The 18,298-nt window shown below is 37.4% G+C and overlaps 1 protein-coding gene across 1 annotated transcript; it reads left to right on the forward strand.

The window, feature by feature from the left end:
* Window positions 1-1,495: 1,495 nt before the first annotated feature.
* LOC136242304 (uncharacterized) lies at window positions 1,496-17,982 on the forward strand. Its single transcript, XM_066033711.1, has 2 exons — window positions 1,496-1,574; window positions 13,750-17,982. Exon 2 carries the CDS (start codon window positions 13,783-13,785, stop codon window positions 17,980-17,982), a length of 4,200 nt encoding a protein of 1,399 aa, XP_065889783.1. The 5' UTR covers window positions 1,496-1,574; window positions 13,750-13,782.
* The last annotated feature ends 316 nt before the right edge of the window (window positions 17,983-18,298 follow it).

Genomic DNA, 18,298 nt, shown 5'->3' on the forward strand with positions numbered 1-18,298 from the left:
TTGGTTTCAGGTGAGTTTGTAATAAAAAGAGTTAAGAGAGTTTTTCCAGAGCGATGGGATGAAGAGCCCCATCTGTAGTTCATGTGGCGACTTACAGTCTGAGCTGCATTTGCTACACATAATTTTGTTTGAGATTCATAAAATTCTTGGGCAAGCCGCCAATCTCATTATATTGATCATTTTTCGTCCAAATAGTAATAATAATAATATGTGCATGTCCTCTATTAGGCCACTCCAAATAAATTCTAGGTCCACCGTCTGCATCTGGTTACTACAAGCTCTAAAAGTTCCATTACTCCGTATTATTCCATTATTTTCCAATTTTTCTTGCATGTTTTTGTGATATTCCTGCTACATGAAACATGAAGGTACAAGCTGAAAATGTTATTAGGCAGCTGCTATGGTTGTGCCCACTAAATAATGGCTTGAAAAGCTGCCAGTCTCATAATGGAATAATGGAAATGGACCTCCTGGCTCCTGCATGCAAATATTCCTGAGAGGAGGAAGGGAAACAGAGAATTTATTAAATTTTAAATTTTTTTTGTTAAAGTTTTTTTGGAGTGGCCTTAGGCCACATCAACTAAATCTTTTGTTTCTCGGGCAAAATTCAGCCAAATAAAGGTCGGTAGGTCGGTAAAATAAAAATAAAAATAGGCTATTTTGCTAGCTGAAGAGTGATATTGTGAGTCAAACGGTGGCTAAGCTACATTACGGTTGCTGTATCACTTGCGAGTAGGCAGTTATATGTTGAGATATTTAGTGTTACCTATACTTTTTGAGAGCTTAAAGATAAATTTGCAACTCCTTCGTGGTGTTGCCACTCTTTTCAAGGTGATCACGTGATTAACATAATTATTTTATATTAGGGTCGGTCGGGCCCGAGAAACAAAAGATTTAGTTGAAGTGGCCTTAATGTCATGTGTAGAAAGATGTGTGTAATAAAGGTTGTGGCAGCTTTCCCTCAAGCCAGCCACTCAGTGGAACCCCAAAAATGGCATGGCATGCTGACCAGATGGTTGAAATGTTCAATAGCTGACATAAAGAAGAAGGAAGCTAAGGACAATTGTTATTTAGAATCTGTAACCAATGATGGAGGTGACTTTATTCCCCTAGTATGTAAATCATTCGGTGTTTGGTATCCTTTTGCTTTGTCCACTCTTACAATTGCTGACCACACTACAATAAAAAATGGTCTGTCTTGGAAGTTGGCTCGGAGGCAATTGTTGCAACAATTATCAGTGGCTTAATGCCAAAATGGTCCTCAGACACTAGGCTCTTTGTTCGGAGGACACTAGATTTTGTAATGTAGCTAAGTAGGTGTAGCATGTAAACTATGTAGTTTAGTTTCTTGTAATTAGTTTTTGGTAGTCTTTGTATTCTTTTGTGTTATTGTCACATTTCCTAGAATTTTTTATTTTTGAAGTAGTCCGCATAGCCGACATGCGTACCGGTAAACGTAAAAACCTAAAAGGCGCAGGGCGCGCGTTGTGTGACACTGATAAGTACTTTTATTCTTTTTATGGACCGGGCGCTAACGGGACATTTGCAATTGATTCCTGACATTTGATCCACGTGTAAGTGTTAATTAATTGTGTTTGAATGTGTGCACTGTGGACTTTCTGACCATAGTTAGTATATCTATGTTCTGACCACTGACCATTGCGTATTCAGTAACGGTCTAACCGCTCGAGTCTAATGTATATAGATTCTATACGCATACAGCGGTGTATCTGTGGCAAAATGGACAAAATCATCCACAATACTGACGTTTGCATCATAGTCTCTGTTAGAATCGTGTAACACCGTGCGTTACTGCACGTACTAGGCCGGTGTTACACGATTCTAACAGAGACTATGAAAAAAAAAACAAAAAAAAACGTACTAGGCCGGGCACGCTCTCGCAATGTTTCGTGATTCGAACACTAGTTATACTGCCAACCCGCTCAGCTATAAAACTAAACGTGTGATTACATGTAGCTAAAGTCAAATGGGATAATGCACTAATGCGCTTGTAGGTCAAGCGCATGATATAGCCACGCCCCTATTCTCGCCCCCGCATTTTGTGAAGTGTCCAGGGACAAGCAATCGATCACTGATGCTGCGAATGAAAACATACAAAGAAAACTTATAATCTAAACCATCTATTTCAGAAGCTGTCGACGTTACCAGCAACGTTGAAACCGGGTCACTACTGCTGACCCGGATGACCCACTGACCCGGATTTGATCCGGATTGACCTGGATTAATTAAAGCCGAGACGTGTTTCGGCTAGTCTCGAGTGAGCGAACGAGTCTACATTTTCAGCGTTCGAATCGTGGTGAGTAAATATTGCAACTTCAGCCTAGCTGTAGGTTGAAGACCAAAAAAAAAAAAAAGGTCTTCACCTACTGACAATAGATACCCTCAATTTCGTGCTACATACTACACTTACTAACAAATGAGCGTGGCTGAGCGTATTTTGGTAATGCGATAAGTGGGCGTGGCTCACGAAAGAGCTACGCGATAGCGTTTATAAGTTCCACGTCGTCAAACGAACAATTTCGTTTCTCACGTGATCCAAGCCGGGTCAGACCCGGATAAATTGTAAACCGGGTCAGACCCGGAGAAAATGTGACCCGGATGACCCGACCCGGTTTCACCAGCGGAGTACCTCAGGGGTCTGTATTGGGCCCCTAACTGTTCCTTGTTTTTATAAATGACTTACCCAGCTGTAGCTATCAAATCTACTTGCAGATGACTGTCTATTGTATCGCCAAATTCACTCTAAGCATGACTCCGATATCCTGCAGAATGATTTACATTGTCTGGAACATTGGGCAAATAAATGGTTTATGCAATTTAACCCAATTAAATGTGTTGTTTTAACAATTACTCACAAAGTGCATCCAACTGTCACACACTACACACTGTATGATCAAATGCTTACCCATGTACAGGAAGCTAAATACTTAAGACTCACATTAAACAGTAAACTTACCTTCAACAAGCATATTGAGTGTATCTGTAAAAGAGCTAATACAGCCCTAGCATTCATAAGAAGAAACACTCACTTCTGTCAGAGGAATATTATAGTGGACGCATATTGTACATATGTTAGACCAATTTTGGAGTATGCAGCTTTTGTTTGGTCCCCATACACCAACATTAATATTACTGAACAAATTGGAATCTATTCAAAGGAGAGCAGCCAGATATGTAATGTCCGATTTTAACAGATACAGCAGTGTTAGTGAAATGTTATCAACTTTACAGTGGGACAGCTTGGAGAAGAGACGAGATATTCAGTCTCTATGTGTTCTTTATAAAATCTTAAATGGTTTAATAGATGTTTCACTCCCAGAATGCATGAGTAATAACTCTCTCATCACTAGAGGTCACAACAAAAGATTTGTTACAATATCTTCAACAGTTAATAGCTACAAGTTCAGCTTTTTTCCACGAGTAATCCTCAGTGGAATGTTTTACCAAGTGTTACTGTCAATACGCCAACTCTACAACACTTGTACACCAGTGATCCCTTCAATTACTTAATCACTTATACTTAATTAATTTACTTACTAATTACTTACATTCTAATTTGTTCGGAGGACATTATGCAGAAGATGAAGGAAAAGAAGCGGTTATACAAGAAAGCTAAACGCCTGCAATCTGAGAGTGCCTGGTCAGCATACCGCCTGCTAAAAACACAATCACTAAAGAAGTTAGAGTTGCCCATGCCAAGTCTCTGTGACAGTAACACTGATACACAACATAAAAAGTTCTGGAGATGCATCAAAAGCCAATGGAAGGCAAACTGGAGTTGTACCACTCCATGCTGATGACAAAGTACTTACTAACAGTAAAGACAAAGCCGAAGCACTAAAACAATTTTATTCAGTTTTTACTGATGGAGACCTAACCAACATTCCTGAGTGTACTGGTCACCCTTTTCTGAAATGCCTTACATATATCATTTTCTCTTGATGGCATCCAAAATTTGCTAGCTGACCTTGATACTAACAAAGCCACTGGACCTGAAAATATTTCTGCATGGGTCACTTGACATAGCTACTAAAACACTGTTCAACAGAAATAGCCCCAACTCTGTCTGTCCTAGTTACTTAGTCTCTTTCTTCCGGACAAATTCCTAGTGATTGGTTTACTGCCAATGTGATACCAGTATATAAGAAGAGTGCTCGATCCAACCCTCCAACTATCGTCCCATACCCTTGGTGGCAATCTGCTGCAAAATAAAAGGAACACATTCTATGTCACTATATCATGACCCACCTCAAACAGCACAACATACTTAATGAATTTCAGTATGGTATTCAACCTGGTCATTCCTGCCAAGCCTCTTGTTGAGGGGGTACAACAAGCACTGGACCATAACCATCAAATTGACCTGATCATGCTTGACTTTTTGATACAGTTCCCCATCAGAGACTACTTAAAAATTTGAAATTTTATGGCATAAAAGGCCACATTCTAATTGAGTGGGTACCTAGCTAGCTCAAAAGTCTCAAAGAGTCGCACTGAATGGCAATTACTCAGTGTTTTTATACTTGTTGAATTTTGGTATCACCCAGGGGACACCTTCTTACCAGTGTTGGGGGTAATGTGTTACTTATGTAATGCATCAAGGGCGGATTTAGAAGGGATGCTTGGGGTGCTAAAACCCCCCCCCCTCCGGGCTTTTGCCGTGTGTGGGCTGGGGGGCTTCTGGAAGTTGCAGTATAGATGCAATTGTATCTTATACGTATGCATGGGCAATGAAAGATGGAAAGAGAGGGAGAATGGCTAATGTTTACTTATAATTACTAAGATGGGGTTCAAATTATACTTATGGTGTGAGACTTAATGTAAAAGCTGCTAAAAATCGAAATACTTTAATAGAACAGTCAACTACTCTAATAGAACATCCATCATAATGTTTTTTCAATTGCAAGAAGTTGCCAGTGTGTTTTCTTGACCTATGCACTGCTATCTTACCATTGCTCCAAACATCCTGCCTTTTACTAATCACTTTCTGAGAACAACTTTTGTCAAATAGTTTATTGTTATAGTGGGTATTTTCAGTTGTTGCTACATTGATGCTGGGGTTAACATACTCATTAATTTCTTAGAATGTATATATATATATATATATATATATATATACAGTTAACAAGGCTGTAGTATCTGAGAACTGCTTGTTTTTGCTTTATCAGTATACCAAAGTTCCATGCTGCATTTATCTGAATATAGCATCAATTGAAGCTAATAAAATTTAATGTCATACAGGGTTTGCACTCCCAAACCCCTTAAAGCTCAACTTTATAAGCTCAAATGATACCACAGCATTTACGCTGTCACGTTATAAGGGGTTAGTTATAGCCAAAAACTTGTAAGGGACTTTTGACTCTGGTTGTAAAAAAATAATATGGTGATGGGCCATATAGTTGAATAAGTCAGATTGACATAGTAACAGAACAGTCTGTGACTATATATACTACAAAGTTGAAGTTATTTTTGTGTACATTTTAAATCTCTACAGTGACCTTAAGATCTATTCCTGTGTACGTCTTTGACAATATTATGTATTGCCTTATAATCCAATAACATTTAAAGGTTTAATTCTGTTTTTTTTTAAATTGCTTACAACTGAACTCATCCATCTTGTACCCCACAATCTTTCAGTACAATAGAGTATTTGGTTAAAAGTAGCTTTCAGAATCTTGTGATAGCTATATTCCAAAAATTTCCAGAGGAAGCATCACCCTAGCCGGAAAATTCTACGTATGCATACTCTACACACTGCATGGTGAGTGTATACTTGCCCTCTCAAGCCCTCTCTTCATTGTTACTGTTTGGACGTTATAGTTTGAGCCATGGGACTGTAAAGCACACTAGCTATACCTTAAGCCAAGCAATACACTAAATTTAGCAATCTTGTAGATTGATGAATTTACCATATAAATTCATGAATTGATGCAATCAATAAGCAAAAGACCAAACTCTAAAATTGCTAACTTCAATGTACCTCTAAATTAAGGTATTTCAAACAATTAATTGCAAGTATTGATCATATATAGCTGCATCCCTCTCCTTCCTGTTCAATTTATGTAAAGAATTTTTTAGTTACTGGCTGCGCCCTTATATGACAGCTAGTATTACAACTGTTCTGGATAATGGTGTCATTTCATCATTATTACACTTTGGTGACTCACAATGCTATACAAGCATTGTGAAAGCATTGTGAATCACTTGGCATCATTTTTCAGTTAAAAATATTGCCAAATTTTAATACTGAAAATGCTAAATTTGCAAAAAATTTCTGTGGGGACATGCTCCCAGACTAGTGTTGTTTCAGTTAACTGTAACTAAAACTAAAAGTACTTTTAGTAAGGTGAATATGTTTAAGTTAACTAAAACTAAAACTGTAACTAAAACAAATCTATATTATAAAAAATTGACAGGTCTTGTAATACAAAGATTTTGTATCACTAAGCTAGAAAAATGGTACTGAAATTATAACAAGAGTTTCATTCACATAAAATATAGTCACTTGGTGCTTACTATTAAAGCTAAACAAGGTTTTCTTATGCACAACTAAAACTATAACTAAAAGGTTTTCAGATACATAACTAAAACTGTGTCTAAAACTAAAAAGTTTTCATGTTTTTAACTATAACTAAAACTAAAACAACAAAGAGTGAATAACCATAACTAAATCAATAACTAAAAAGAATTAAGAAAGATTACTATAACTAAAACTAAAACTCCATACTAAAACAACACTATCCCAGACCACCCAAGATAGAGCATGCTCCGCATGCTGAGTGTGCTTCGTACACTATAGCTAACCAGCTGTTGCTTTTCTTAGCTAACAAACCATTATGTTAGCACCCCCCCTTCTGAAATCCTAGATCTGCCCCTGCGCATTACATAATAATTATTATTTTTGTGGTAACCAAGTAATATAATGAAACATGCTATAAAAACCAGTAATATAACTCAAGTTACTTTACTTACAAATGTGACACGTTACCTAAGTAATGAGGCTACTGTAACGAGTCTAACTTTATTACTACAAGTAACGAAGTTACTAATCTTGTTAGTAATCCATTGAGTAACGCCTAGCTACAACAAGTAACAAAGCCACCTCGAATTAATGAATGAAGCTTATTCACTAGCTTCTTACAATTATAACCATTTACACATTGTCAAACAACACAATCATGTCAAGTGATAAGGTGATAGTTCACGCATGACAGCTTAAGGCTATGGACACAAAGTAATATAATATGTAATATTATTATATACCACTTTGACACCTCAGATCAAAGGAAATCACAGGGTTATATATCACATATTGCCCTGACCACAGGGCAATATCTAAATATCGCCCTGTGGTCAGGGCAATATCATGATATAGCCCTGCCTTTGATGCTGAGGCAACTACAAAGCATCAGTTCCCTTTGATTGTTTATATAGAGATACTTTAAGTTTTGCATTGTGGGTTTGAGTTAAACATGTTGATTTAGTTAGGGGCATTGTTGTGAAGTAAAAAGAATTGAGTGAGTCAGCATTGCATAGTTCAGTTACTAAGCATCACTAAATAATCATTTTTGCAATGTGGGGATTGTTTTTCTACAGAGTACATTTCAACTGCATGAAAACTGAGATGCCTCAAACATTCACAACCTATATGTCTAAGTGTTTATTTTAGCACCTTAGGTAACTTTATTCATCCACAAAGTGGTTATTTGGTTTAAAATGGTATCACTACAAACAGTGAAACCCACAATCATTTCTTTTTGTGCCCACAATTTAAACCCACAATCGATTTTTGCAAGCCTCTGTATAAAAGTAATGTGGTGAATTCAGGTTTGTCTTCCTTCACCTATTAGGTGAGCATGCCAGAGTGGTATATATTACTTATACCATGGCCATTCGGGATTTGCCTGATATATATGCCCTCGCCCTCGGGCTTGGGCATATATATCAGGCAAATCCCTTGTGGCCATGGTATAACTATTAAATAGTTACTTTATTTTATGGGTAATATGTAACTGTAACTAAATAGTTCAGTTGCAAGTAATATGTAACGAGTTACTTTTAAAAAGTAATTGCCCCAATTTCTCTGCATTAATGACATCGGTGATATCTCATCCTCAATAAGACTGTTTGCAGACGATTGTGAATAACCAAATCTGATAAAGATCACTGTATCCTACAATCTGATCTCAACACCATACTTTCCTGGTCCAAAACCTGGCAAATGCGATTTAATATAGCCAAGTGTGTAACCTTACAATGTAGCAGGTCACCGACACCATCCCTATTACCTACCAACTCAATGGCTGTGACATATCTAGTGTTAACCAGCACACCTACCTGGGAGTTACACTATCATCCTCCACATCATTTTTGGTTCATATAAATAACACATGTACCAAAGCATCTAAAATGTTAGACTTTATTATGCACAATCTTCATGAGTGCTCTGAAGATTTCAAATCCATGGCTTTTAGAAGCCTGGTATGTCCAATCTTAGAATATTCAGGACCCTTACTTAGTCAAGAACGTTCAAGCCTTAGAGAAAGTACAGAGATGGGCTGCCCACTGGGTTTTGTCTGATTATGACTAGTCTAGTTGCCATGCACCATCTAGTATAGCCAACTTTAGCTGAATGTCATCTTTTTGCCAGACTATCAACTTTTTACAAAATTGTTCATCATCTGTCTGCTCCACTCTCCACAAATGCCTTCATATTATCCCACCACCAACCGTCTCACATGCCAGTACCTTCCACTTCACTTTATGATTCCTTCCTCCAGAAATAATTTTTACATGAACAGTTTCTATCCCAGAACAATTCGTGACTGAAATAATTTAGCTACCCACACCTGTAATTGAATCTGAATCAATTCCCACTTTTCGGAGGAATCTTCTACAACTGTACTGATACTTTACTAATGTATATATTATGATATTGTATAATCCGTAGGCATCTTTTGGGCTGTGCCCCTGCATGTCACCAGCATATTGCTGACTACCCAGTATTCAGATTCAAATTTGACACCAGACTAGCAACTGTCGGTGTGGTAATTTTAAGCTCTCTTCAAGTCCTCACAAAGGGAAAATGTTGGTTGGCTGCATGAGACTATCTACCCTCCAATGCTCATTCCAATGGTTAACTATTGCCAAATGGCTCAACCAAAGTTACATGAAAAGCCATTTAACATGTAGTCAGAGAGTGGATGCCTAAAGCCAGGTCAAATATTTCATATCGAGGTTGAAACAGTTTCTATTCTAGAGTATTGTGATTGTTTAGTTTTGTAATTGTATTGTGTTTGTTGTTTAGTTTTATAATTGTTGTTTTGTAACTGTATGGATTGTATGTAAGGATATCACCTTGTACAGGAATCTGCCTTTTGTGTGTCCCTTTAAACAATTAATTTGATAACAATAATAAACTCTCTGTTTCCCATTCTGAAATCAGGCAGAGAGGATGTCAAAAAACACATACAATTACAATTACATATACCTCGGACACTTGCAACTATACTGATGTGCACAAAGCGCAGTATAGACATGGCAAGGTAGCTATAAAATAAATAAAGTTACAGTACAACACACAAACAAGAAAAAGACAAATTAAATGTTCCAATCAGCACAATCACATGTCAAAAAAACTCATTGATAACAACTGATTGCTTTATGGGCAGCATTATCCAGAATAGTCCTACAAATAGCCGCAGACTGTTGAGTTACTACTTGTATGGCCCTTATGGAGTCTGAAAGATAATGACCCAAACAACTGATTTCAATAGTGGAGTACTGAGAGACATAGCCTAGGTGATCTAACTCTGATAACTCTGAGATCAATAGTTGGTATTCACTCTTGCTGGACTTGCATTCATAAGCGGCGTGGAGGTGTTCTACAGAGTTAAATGGGCATGTAAGTTCCAATAGTCAGATCTCACACCTTTGCTCACTAGAAATTACAATATCAAGATGATTATGAAGTAGTTAAGATAGATGGTGGAATGGAGCATCACTATAGTATGTTCACATTGAGCTGAATCCTCAAAAACATTTAATAACTCATGGATGCAGTTACACACGATCTTGAAATTTGGCCCATTTGTAGTACTGCTTGACCCGCTAAACATATTTCAAAATCTTTTTGTTCAAATGTTTGACATAATATTTACAGCCAATCAAAATTTTCACAATACATTTTCTATGGGAAAGCCATATAAGTACGGTGTCCATTACAGTCCTTTCCCGAACTTGTAATGGAGCCAAACCGTACATGTCTGTTGTTGACACCTTTGCTGTTACCAATAATCATCTGGTTGGCTGAAATGTTAACTCTGTTGAGAAAAAATCCACTTTTAATTTTTAGCTGTTTTTCAGGATTCAGCTCAACGTGAGCATACTATAGCTTTGTAACTATTGATATCAGAAAAAACAGTAGTATCACCACAGTATTTCTGGACATCCATTAGTAAACAAAACAAAACAAGTAGAACTGGTCTGAATTCGCCAATGTTGTAAATTCATTGCGGTTGGAAGAGTATCAGAGGAGGCCCTCAGGATGAATGATGCAGGATGTAAACCAAGTAACAGTCTGTTCCATAAATCAGTCGATGTTTCAAGGGAAGCAGCATCTTTAAAATTACATTGTACCGTACACTAAGGGACTCAAGCTTATCAGCACATAGAACCTTCTCCTTAGCAGTAGCAACTTTCTTACTAGCAAGGTATACTGCAGAAGGAATGGTGCTTAACTGCTCCCTGGAAATTCCATGATGATTATCATTGTAGTAATCCAGAACCAAAATCAAGTTGTAAAACTAATTCCTGAAGCACTGGATCAGATGATTGAGTGATATGCTAACAGGCTTAGCTTGCAATGCTTAACTGTTAAGGAAACACTAGGGGAGCACACACCAGGATAGCACAGGATAACTCTTGAAGCACTTCAGGGTAAATGGAGTATTTGCATGGTTCATTTCCATTATTCCATTATAAAAGATTGGCAGCTTTTCAAGCTATTATTTGCCTGTCACTACCATAAAAAAGCATGCTTGAGCTTTTACCTTCTTTTAGCTTTTCAATGCATTGCCCTGCATTGAATGCGTTCCAATATGGGTATATCCTATGGACTCCATAGCTGACAACGATAGAGCAACTGAAATCTGATTTTCATTAGGATATTGTTTGTCCTAAAAGTATGATGAAGAAGTCCCAGGTTTTGTTAGGCTTAGCTAGTGCTCTGACCATTGGAGGTTGTCAGTAAACACAAATGTGCCAACTTGATAGCACTGCTGACACGTGAGCTGACACTGTTACAAAATGGCTTTCACTGAGCCTGTATAGAATGCAAAAAATAATGGAAGAATACAAAATTTAGAGTTGACAGTAACCAGATGTGGATGGTGGACTGGAAACAGAGAATTTATTTGGAGTAGCCTATAATGTACTATGTACCCAGCACTACGGTAGTACTGATTATGGCATTTCTGGCCAAAAATATCAGCCTCTTCATGGTGGCTTGGCAGTACTGGTTAGGTGTATAACCAAGCTCAAAAGTGCCTTCTGAAATGCTTCCAAAAAGTTGCTATGAATTTAAAAAAAAACATTAGTGAAATTTTCTACTGACTTACTGACTGACTGACTGACTGACTGATGCCTTAAAAGTAGCGTAACTCAATAACGGCTAATGATATGGGCTTGATTTTTCAGGCATTACATTCAGTGGACTGGACTACTGGACTGGAACACTGAACTGGACTAGAACACTGAACTGGACTACTGGACTGACATGTTTTTGGTTTTTGCACATTCTATAATTGGATTTATGGAGCCTTGCTAGTAAGCACCCTTAGGGCACTTGCAGCCCACTTCTAAATGTTGAAGACAAACAGTGGAATATGTGTTCATTATGCCACTATGTAGCACTTATTCCTTACCATGGTGTGTAGTAACACTGCAGGCAGTGTAGGGAATGTGACAGCAATAGTTAACCAGCGATCAACTTGCCAGTAGACAATATCCTTCAAGATATCCTTAGAGCAAGCTTGAGGAGCAAGCTAGTCTTGTGTGGCCAGACCACTAGTTCAGTGCAGGGGCTTATATACCAGTAGAGATTTTTCAGCACAGTTGGTTATAATCTAAGCCCCTGCACTGAAACAAAAGTCTGGCAGTAAGACTAATGAGACTTCTCAAGCTTGCTCTGAGGGATATCTTGAAGGATATTGTTTACTGGCAAGTTTATTGCTGGTTAACTATTGCTGTCACATTCCCTACACTGCCTGCAGCATTTCTACACACCAGGGTAAGGAATAAGTGCTGTATAATGGCATAATGAACAGTAGTGAAATACAGTTTTTGCATATTTCACTGCATGCTCATCTTCAGCATTTAGAAGTGGGCTGCAGGTGCCCTAAGGGTGCATACCAGTAAAACTCCATAAATCCAACCATAGAATGTGCAAAAAAACCAAAAATATGTCAGTCCAGTGTTCTAGTCCAGTAGTTCAGTCCACTGAATAGTATATAACACCCTTGATTATTCACTGTTTGATGTCACTTCAGCCAGTCAGATGCCTTTTCTCCTTTGTGTTCCATGTGCTGACAGCGCAAGGTGTAGATTCACGGTAACACCACATGATGACTTTCCTAAGTTTGATGGGCAAGTTTTCCATTGTGACTGGATTGCATAATTGATTGCTGAGGTCCATCTCATAATGTTCCTCATTTGTAATGTTGTGTAACATAGCTGAAAACGAATATTTAATGGCCGCTTTGTTAATTCAGTAATGGGTGGTGGGACACACGTTCAGATGAAAACAATAAGCCTGGTGCCATTTCTTCCGTTCTAATGCAATGTGTGTGGTTTACCAGTCATAACAATGTTACAGAAAAGTAAGCAAACAAGTATAAGGAAAAATTAAGAATTTTAAGTTTGATTAGGGATCATTGAAAAAGTAGTGAAGCAGGGGAGGTTACCTACACCTGAAGATTTACTAGTGGACGTTCAATTCCCATGAGTATATTGACTGAATTAAGGATTGAATGTCCACTAGTATATCTTTAGGTGCAGGTGATCTCCCTTGCTTCACTACTTTTTTCTATGATCCCTACTTGATTGTTCACTCAAAGCAGGCTCAAGCACGCACTAATGTGTCATGTGCAGTTCTATAACTACCTGATATAGAACTGTAGCTTATTAAAGTGTTCTATAACTGCCTATAATATAGAGCAGTTGCATTCCTATATGAACCATTTATTGTTTTGATCCTGATTCTATACATGCATATATGTATGTATGTATGTATGTGTGTGTGTGTGTGTGGGTGCATGTGTATGGATGCATGCATGTATGTATGTATGTATGTATGTATGTATGTATGTATGTATGTATGTATGTATGTATGTATGTATGTATGTATGTATGTATGTATGTATGTATGTATGTATGTATGTATGTATGTATGTATGTATGTATGTATGTATGTATGTATGTATGTATGTATGTATGGATGCATGCATGCATGCATGCATGCATGTATGTATGTATGTATGTAGCTATGTGTGTATGCATGGATGTATGTATGTGTATATCCTACTTTCACATCTTCTATCAAAGGGAAAAGCTAGTGTATGTATTGTACAACATTTATATAACACACACGCACCTAACTGTGTGTGACTCAGCTTGAAAGTATTTTCCCCTCAAAAAAATGTTCAGGCTAATCTTTTTTATGACTTGTAGGGTATCATACTGTGATGTTGTTGTAGGACCAACATGAACTACATGATGATTATTTCTGTACTGGTTGTATCAGTACTGTTCAGCCCAAGTCAACAGAAGCTGATCACAGTAGACAGTGATCATGGTAAAGATGATGACTCATGTATCAACAGTGGTACAAGTAAGGATGGTAGTCATCCTTGTAAAACACTGTACCAAGCTCTGAAGGGTATAACAAATAATACACTTGTTCATATTCTCAATGGAACTTATTCTCACAACACTACTAATACTACACTAACATTTAGTCATGTCTCCATTACTGGTGATGGTGCTGATGGTACTATAGTACAGTGCAATAACACCATTAGTAATGGTAGTGGATTTGGCTTTGTAGATGCTAACAATATATCCATTAGTGGACTGGCCATATTAGGATGTGGACAGAAAAGAAATAGTACTACAATAAATGGCCCAGGTAATGAAACACTATTATTCCGTGCTGCACTCTACTACTTGAAAGTTGAAGATGTCATTATTGATGATGTCATAGTTAGCAACAGTATTGGAATGGGAGTTGCTATGTATGATGTGACTGGGTGTGTCAGTGTGACTAACTCCTTATTTGCTAATAACTCAGTCTCTGAATATGATCGTGACAATCCTGGTGGAGGAGGATTTTCTGTGGAGTTCACATATTGTACACCAGGTATGGCTGGATTGCCAAACACATCTTGTAACTCAACCAAAGTACATGCTAATACAACTATTAGATTCTACAAATGCAGATTTCATTCAAACAAGGCTACAGCTAGTTCACTGCTGACTAGTACTACAACTTATGCTAACACTGCCTATGGTTTTGGTAACCAACAGTTTGGTCGAGGTGGAGGCCTTTCTGTGTTTCTAAAAGGTTTTGCCATCAACAACAGTATTACCATTGATTGCTGTCACTTCAGTGACAATTATGCAATTTGGGGAGCTGGATTTCATTCTGACATAGTTGATAATTCTGCTGGAAATCACCTTTGCATCCGGAATAGTGTTTTCATTAACAATTGGTGTCATATGAATGATACTCTTTTGTCTGTCAATACAGGTGGAGGAGGGATGAGAATTGCTCTGTTATTTTCTGATGCACGATCACGAATGAATGTCACTTCAAATCACATCATAATTGAACAGTGTGTCTTTAAGAGCAACTCAGCTTATTATGGAGGGGGTGTGTCATATAGAATAACTAAAGAGGATACACAAACTGTTGCAACTAATTCTATTCGATTTATAAATTGCACATGGTTTGGAAACAGAGCTAGAACAGGAAGTGGTATTGACATTGCAGCTCATCCGTTTCCATTAGGTATCACCCCAGTTGCTATAGTCAAAAATTGTAATTTCACATATAATTCTAATCACTATTCTAATAATTATAATACACCAGTTGGTATTGGAGCTATTTACTCTGACAACTTTCCTATTAATTTTACTGGTGACAACATGTTTGTGAACAACACTGGTAGTGCCTTGGCAGGGTCTGCTACACATTTTATGTTTAGTAATGACAGCATAACAACATTTCACCACAATGTTGGCACTAATGGAGGTGCTATTGCATTATTGGGTAATGCATTTCTTATACTGGACTATAATGCCAACTTGAAGTTTACTGCTAACCAAGCATACAGCAAAGGAGGAGCTATATATTATGTTTCAAACAGTGAACGAGATTTCATTAGTACCCAAAAGTGTTTCCTTTTTTATTATGACACTAGCGCAGAACAGTTTAACTGGAATACTAGTGTACAATTTGAAGATAATCATGACTTACAGAATAAGTCAATATTTTCTACTACACTATTACCCTGTGTATGGGGAAACCTCCCTGGTAGTAGTAATGTTGACCAGTCAACTGTTAATAAAGTGTTTAATGGAACATTTCATTACAATAATGACCCACAATCTCACACTGCAAATAACTCTATGACAGATGCTATTAATATCAAAATTTCTATTAATAAAACTAATCCAGTGCAAATACCACCAGGCAAGCTGTATCAACTGAATATCACTTCTCGGGATGAAGTTGGTAATCAGGTAAACCCAGTATTCTTTGTGCAAACATTAAACCCTAATGTTTCAGTAGTGGACAGTACCACTAAATACATCTCAGACAATAAAGTTAAACTGTTTGGTGTCCTCAAGTCAAATATATCACTTCAGTTGCAGACAGTAAATGGTCGACCATGGTCAATTACCATCAATATTACACTTAGTGACTGTCCCCCAGGGTTCTATTATGACAATGCTACGACTCCTCACAATGGTACATATGGTCAATGTACTTGTTCTACTAATAGTTACTATGGACTCTATCAATGTGACCGAACTAAACTGATAGCATATATGCATGCACACATTTGGGGTGGCATCATTGAAGTAAATGAAAGCTTGAAGTTTGTGACTGCAGATTGTCCAGTAGGTTACTGCATCAACACTAAAGCGTATTATAAACTTCCAGCTGAGCTTTCAAAAGAAGCTGATAAGAATATATCAAATACTCAGTGCTATAATAGACATCGTGAACTATGTGGCAGATGCAAACCTGGATATTATGTGAGTACCAAATTTCCAACTTTTGAATGTTACAACTGCAGTGATGGTTACCACAAAGGTCACCGAATTCTATTGCTGATTTTACTAAAATACGTTCCTTTTACAATTTTTATGCTTGTATTAATATTCTTTAACATCAGCCTAGTGAATGGTCCATTAAATTCTTACATACTGTTTAGTCAAATCATTAATTCAGAAGGACTGTATGCCAGTGGAAACATTACCGGTTTAACAGAAGATGGACGGCAACAATTTTATAGTGCATATTACTTTCCTTATGGTGTATGGAACTTGAACTTCTTTGAAGTACTGGTACCAAAATTTTGTGCATATTATGTTAACACCACTATGAAGGTGTTGATATTAGAATACATTCCAGCCTTCTACCCTGTAGTATTGTTTATACTGTTTTACAGTATTATACCATGGTTGAGTAATCGTCTAGTGCTCTCTAATATTGATGTGCTTAGGAGGTGCATCCTGAAAGCTGAGAGAATGTTTATTGTGTTTAGACGAAGTTGGTCAGTCAAGAATTCCATCATTCATGGTCTTACCACATTTTTGGTATTGTCATATGCTAAAGTGACTGTGGTTACCAGTCTACTATTGGCTTCAACCACACTGTATGGTGTAAATGGGACTGACATCCGTAATGTAGCCCGACTGGATGGAACAATGCACTATTTGCATAAGGATCATGTGCCTTATGCTGCTGTGGGTTTTGTATCATTATTCACGATTGTATTACTGCCCCCACTACTTCTGTTGTCTTATCCATTACTCCCTAACCTCATTACTAAACTGAACTGCCAAGACAAGTGGATGTTCAAAAAGCTGATCATTAAACCAATGGACAAGTGTGCTCCATTCTTTGATGCATTTCAAAGTTGCTATAAAGATAAATATCGTTTCTTTGCTGGCCTATACTTCTTGTATCGTGCAATGGCATTAGCAGTTTTGACCTTTACCTGGAAGTTAGCAACAAGATTGATCTACCAACAAGGATTCTATCTCTCGGTCATGTTGATACATTTTGTCTGCCAACCTTATAAGAAGAAGAGGTACAACATTTTGGATGGTTTCATTGTTGCTATACTTGTAGCCACAAATGGATTAGCACTGTACAACTTATTCAGTGTTGAAGTGTACTTGTCCACACCACAAACATCATTGTGGATTCAACTGATTTTACTATACATTCCATTGATATACTTTTTAGTGTTTGTTTCCTATCATACAATCAAGTGGTGTTTTCCACGTGTCAACAGGGTGAAGATCTTCTTGTTTCAACTTTCCACATCATATCAAACTGTTCCTACAGAAGATGATGATGCAATGCCAGCACGTTTATTGGACACGGATGATAGCAGTAACAATAACTCTGAGGACGATGAACATGTTGATGATGAACATGTTGATGACAATGATGAACAAGACAATCATGTTGATGATCAAGATGATTACATTATTGTTAATAATGTTGTTGATAATAAACAAAGCAATCATGTTGGTGGTGAACGAGTTGTAGAAATGAATCTACCTGTTCAGTGGAATGACCAACTTGTCACTGACGACAGTCAAGCATCGAGTCCAACTGGAGTTGATCATCTGAAGAAGTATCACAGCAGATTTACTACTTAGCTGCTTGCTATAGTCACATTAGTTCTCTACATACAATTAGCTACTTACTATAGTCACATTAGTTCTCTACATACACTTAGCTACTTGCTATAGTCACATTAGTTCTCTACATACAATTAGCTACTTATTATAGTCACATTAGTTCTCTACATACACTTAGCTGCTTGCTATAGTCACATTAGTTCTCTACATACAATTAGCTACTTACTATAGTCACATTAGTTCTCTACATACACTTAGCTACTTACTATAGTCACATTAGTTCTCTACATACACTTAGCTGCTTACTATAGTCACATTAGTTCTCTACATACAA

The sequence above is a fragment of the Dysidea avara genome, chromosome 13 (genome assembly GCF_963678975.1).
Source record: "Dysidea avara chromosome 13, odDysAvar1.4, whole genome shotgun sequence".
NCBI classification, from domain to species: domain Eukaryota; kingdom Metazoa; phylum Porifera; class Demospongiae; order Dictyoceratida; family Dysideidae; genus Dysidea; species Dysidea avara.

Excerpts from the sequence above, each read along its gene's own strand:
- LOC136242304 (XM_066033711.1), top strand. The coding sequence starts at position 13,783 with ATGAACTACATGATGATTATTTCTGTACTGGTTGTATCAGTACTGTTC.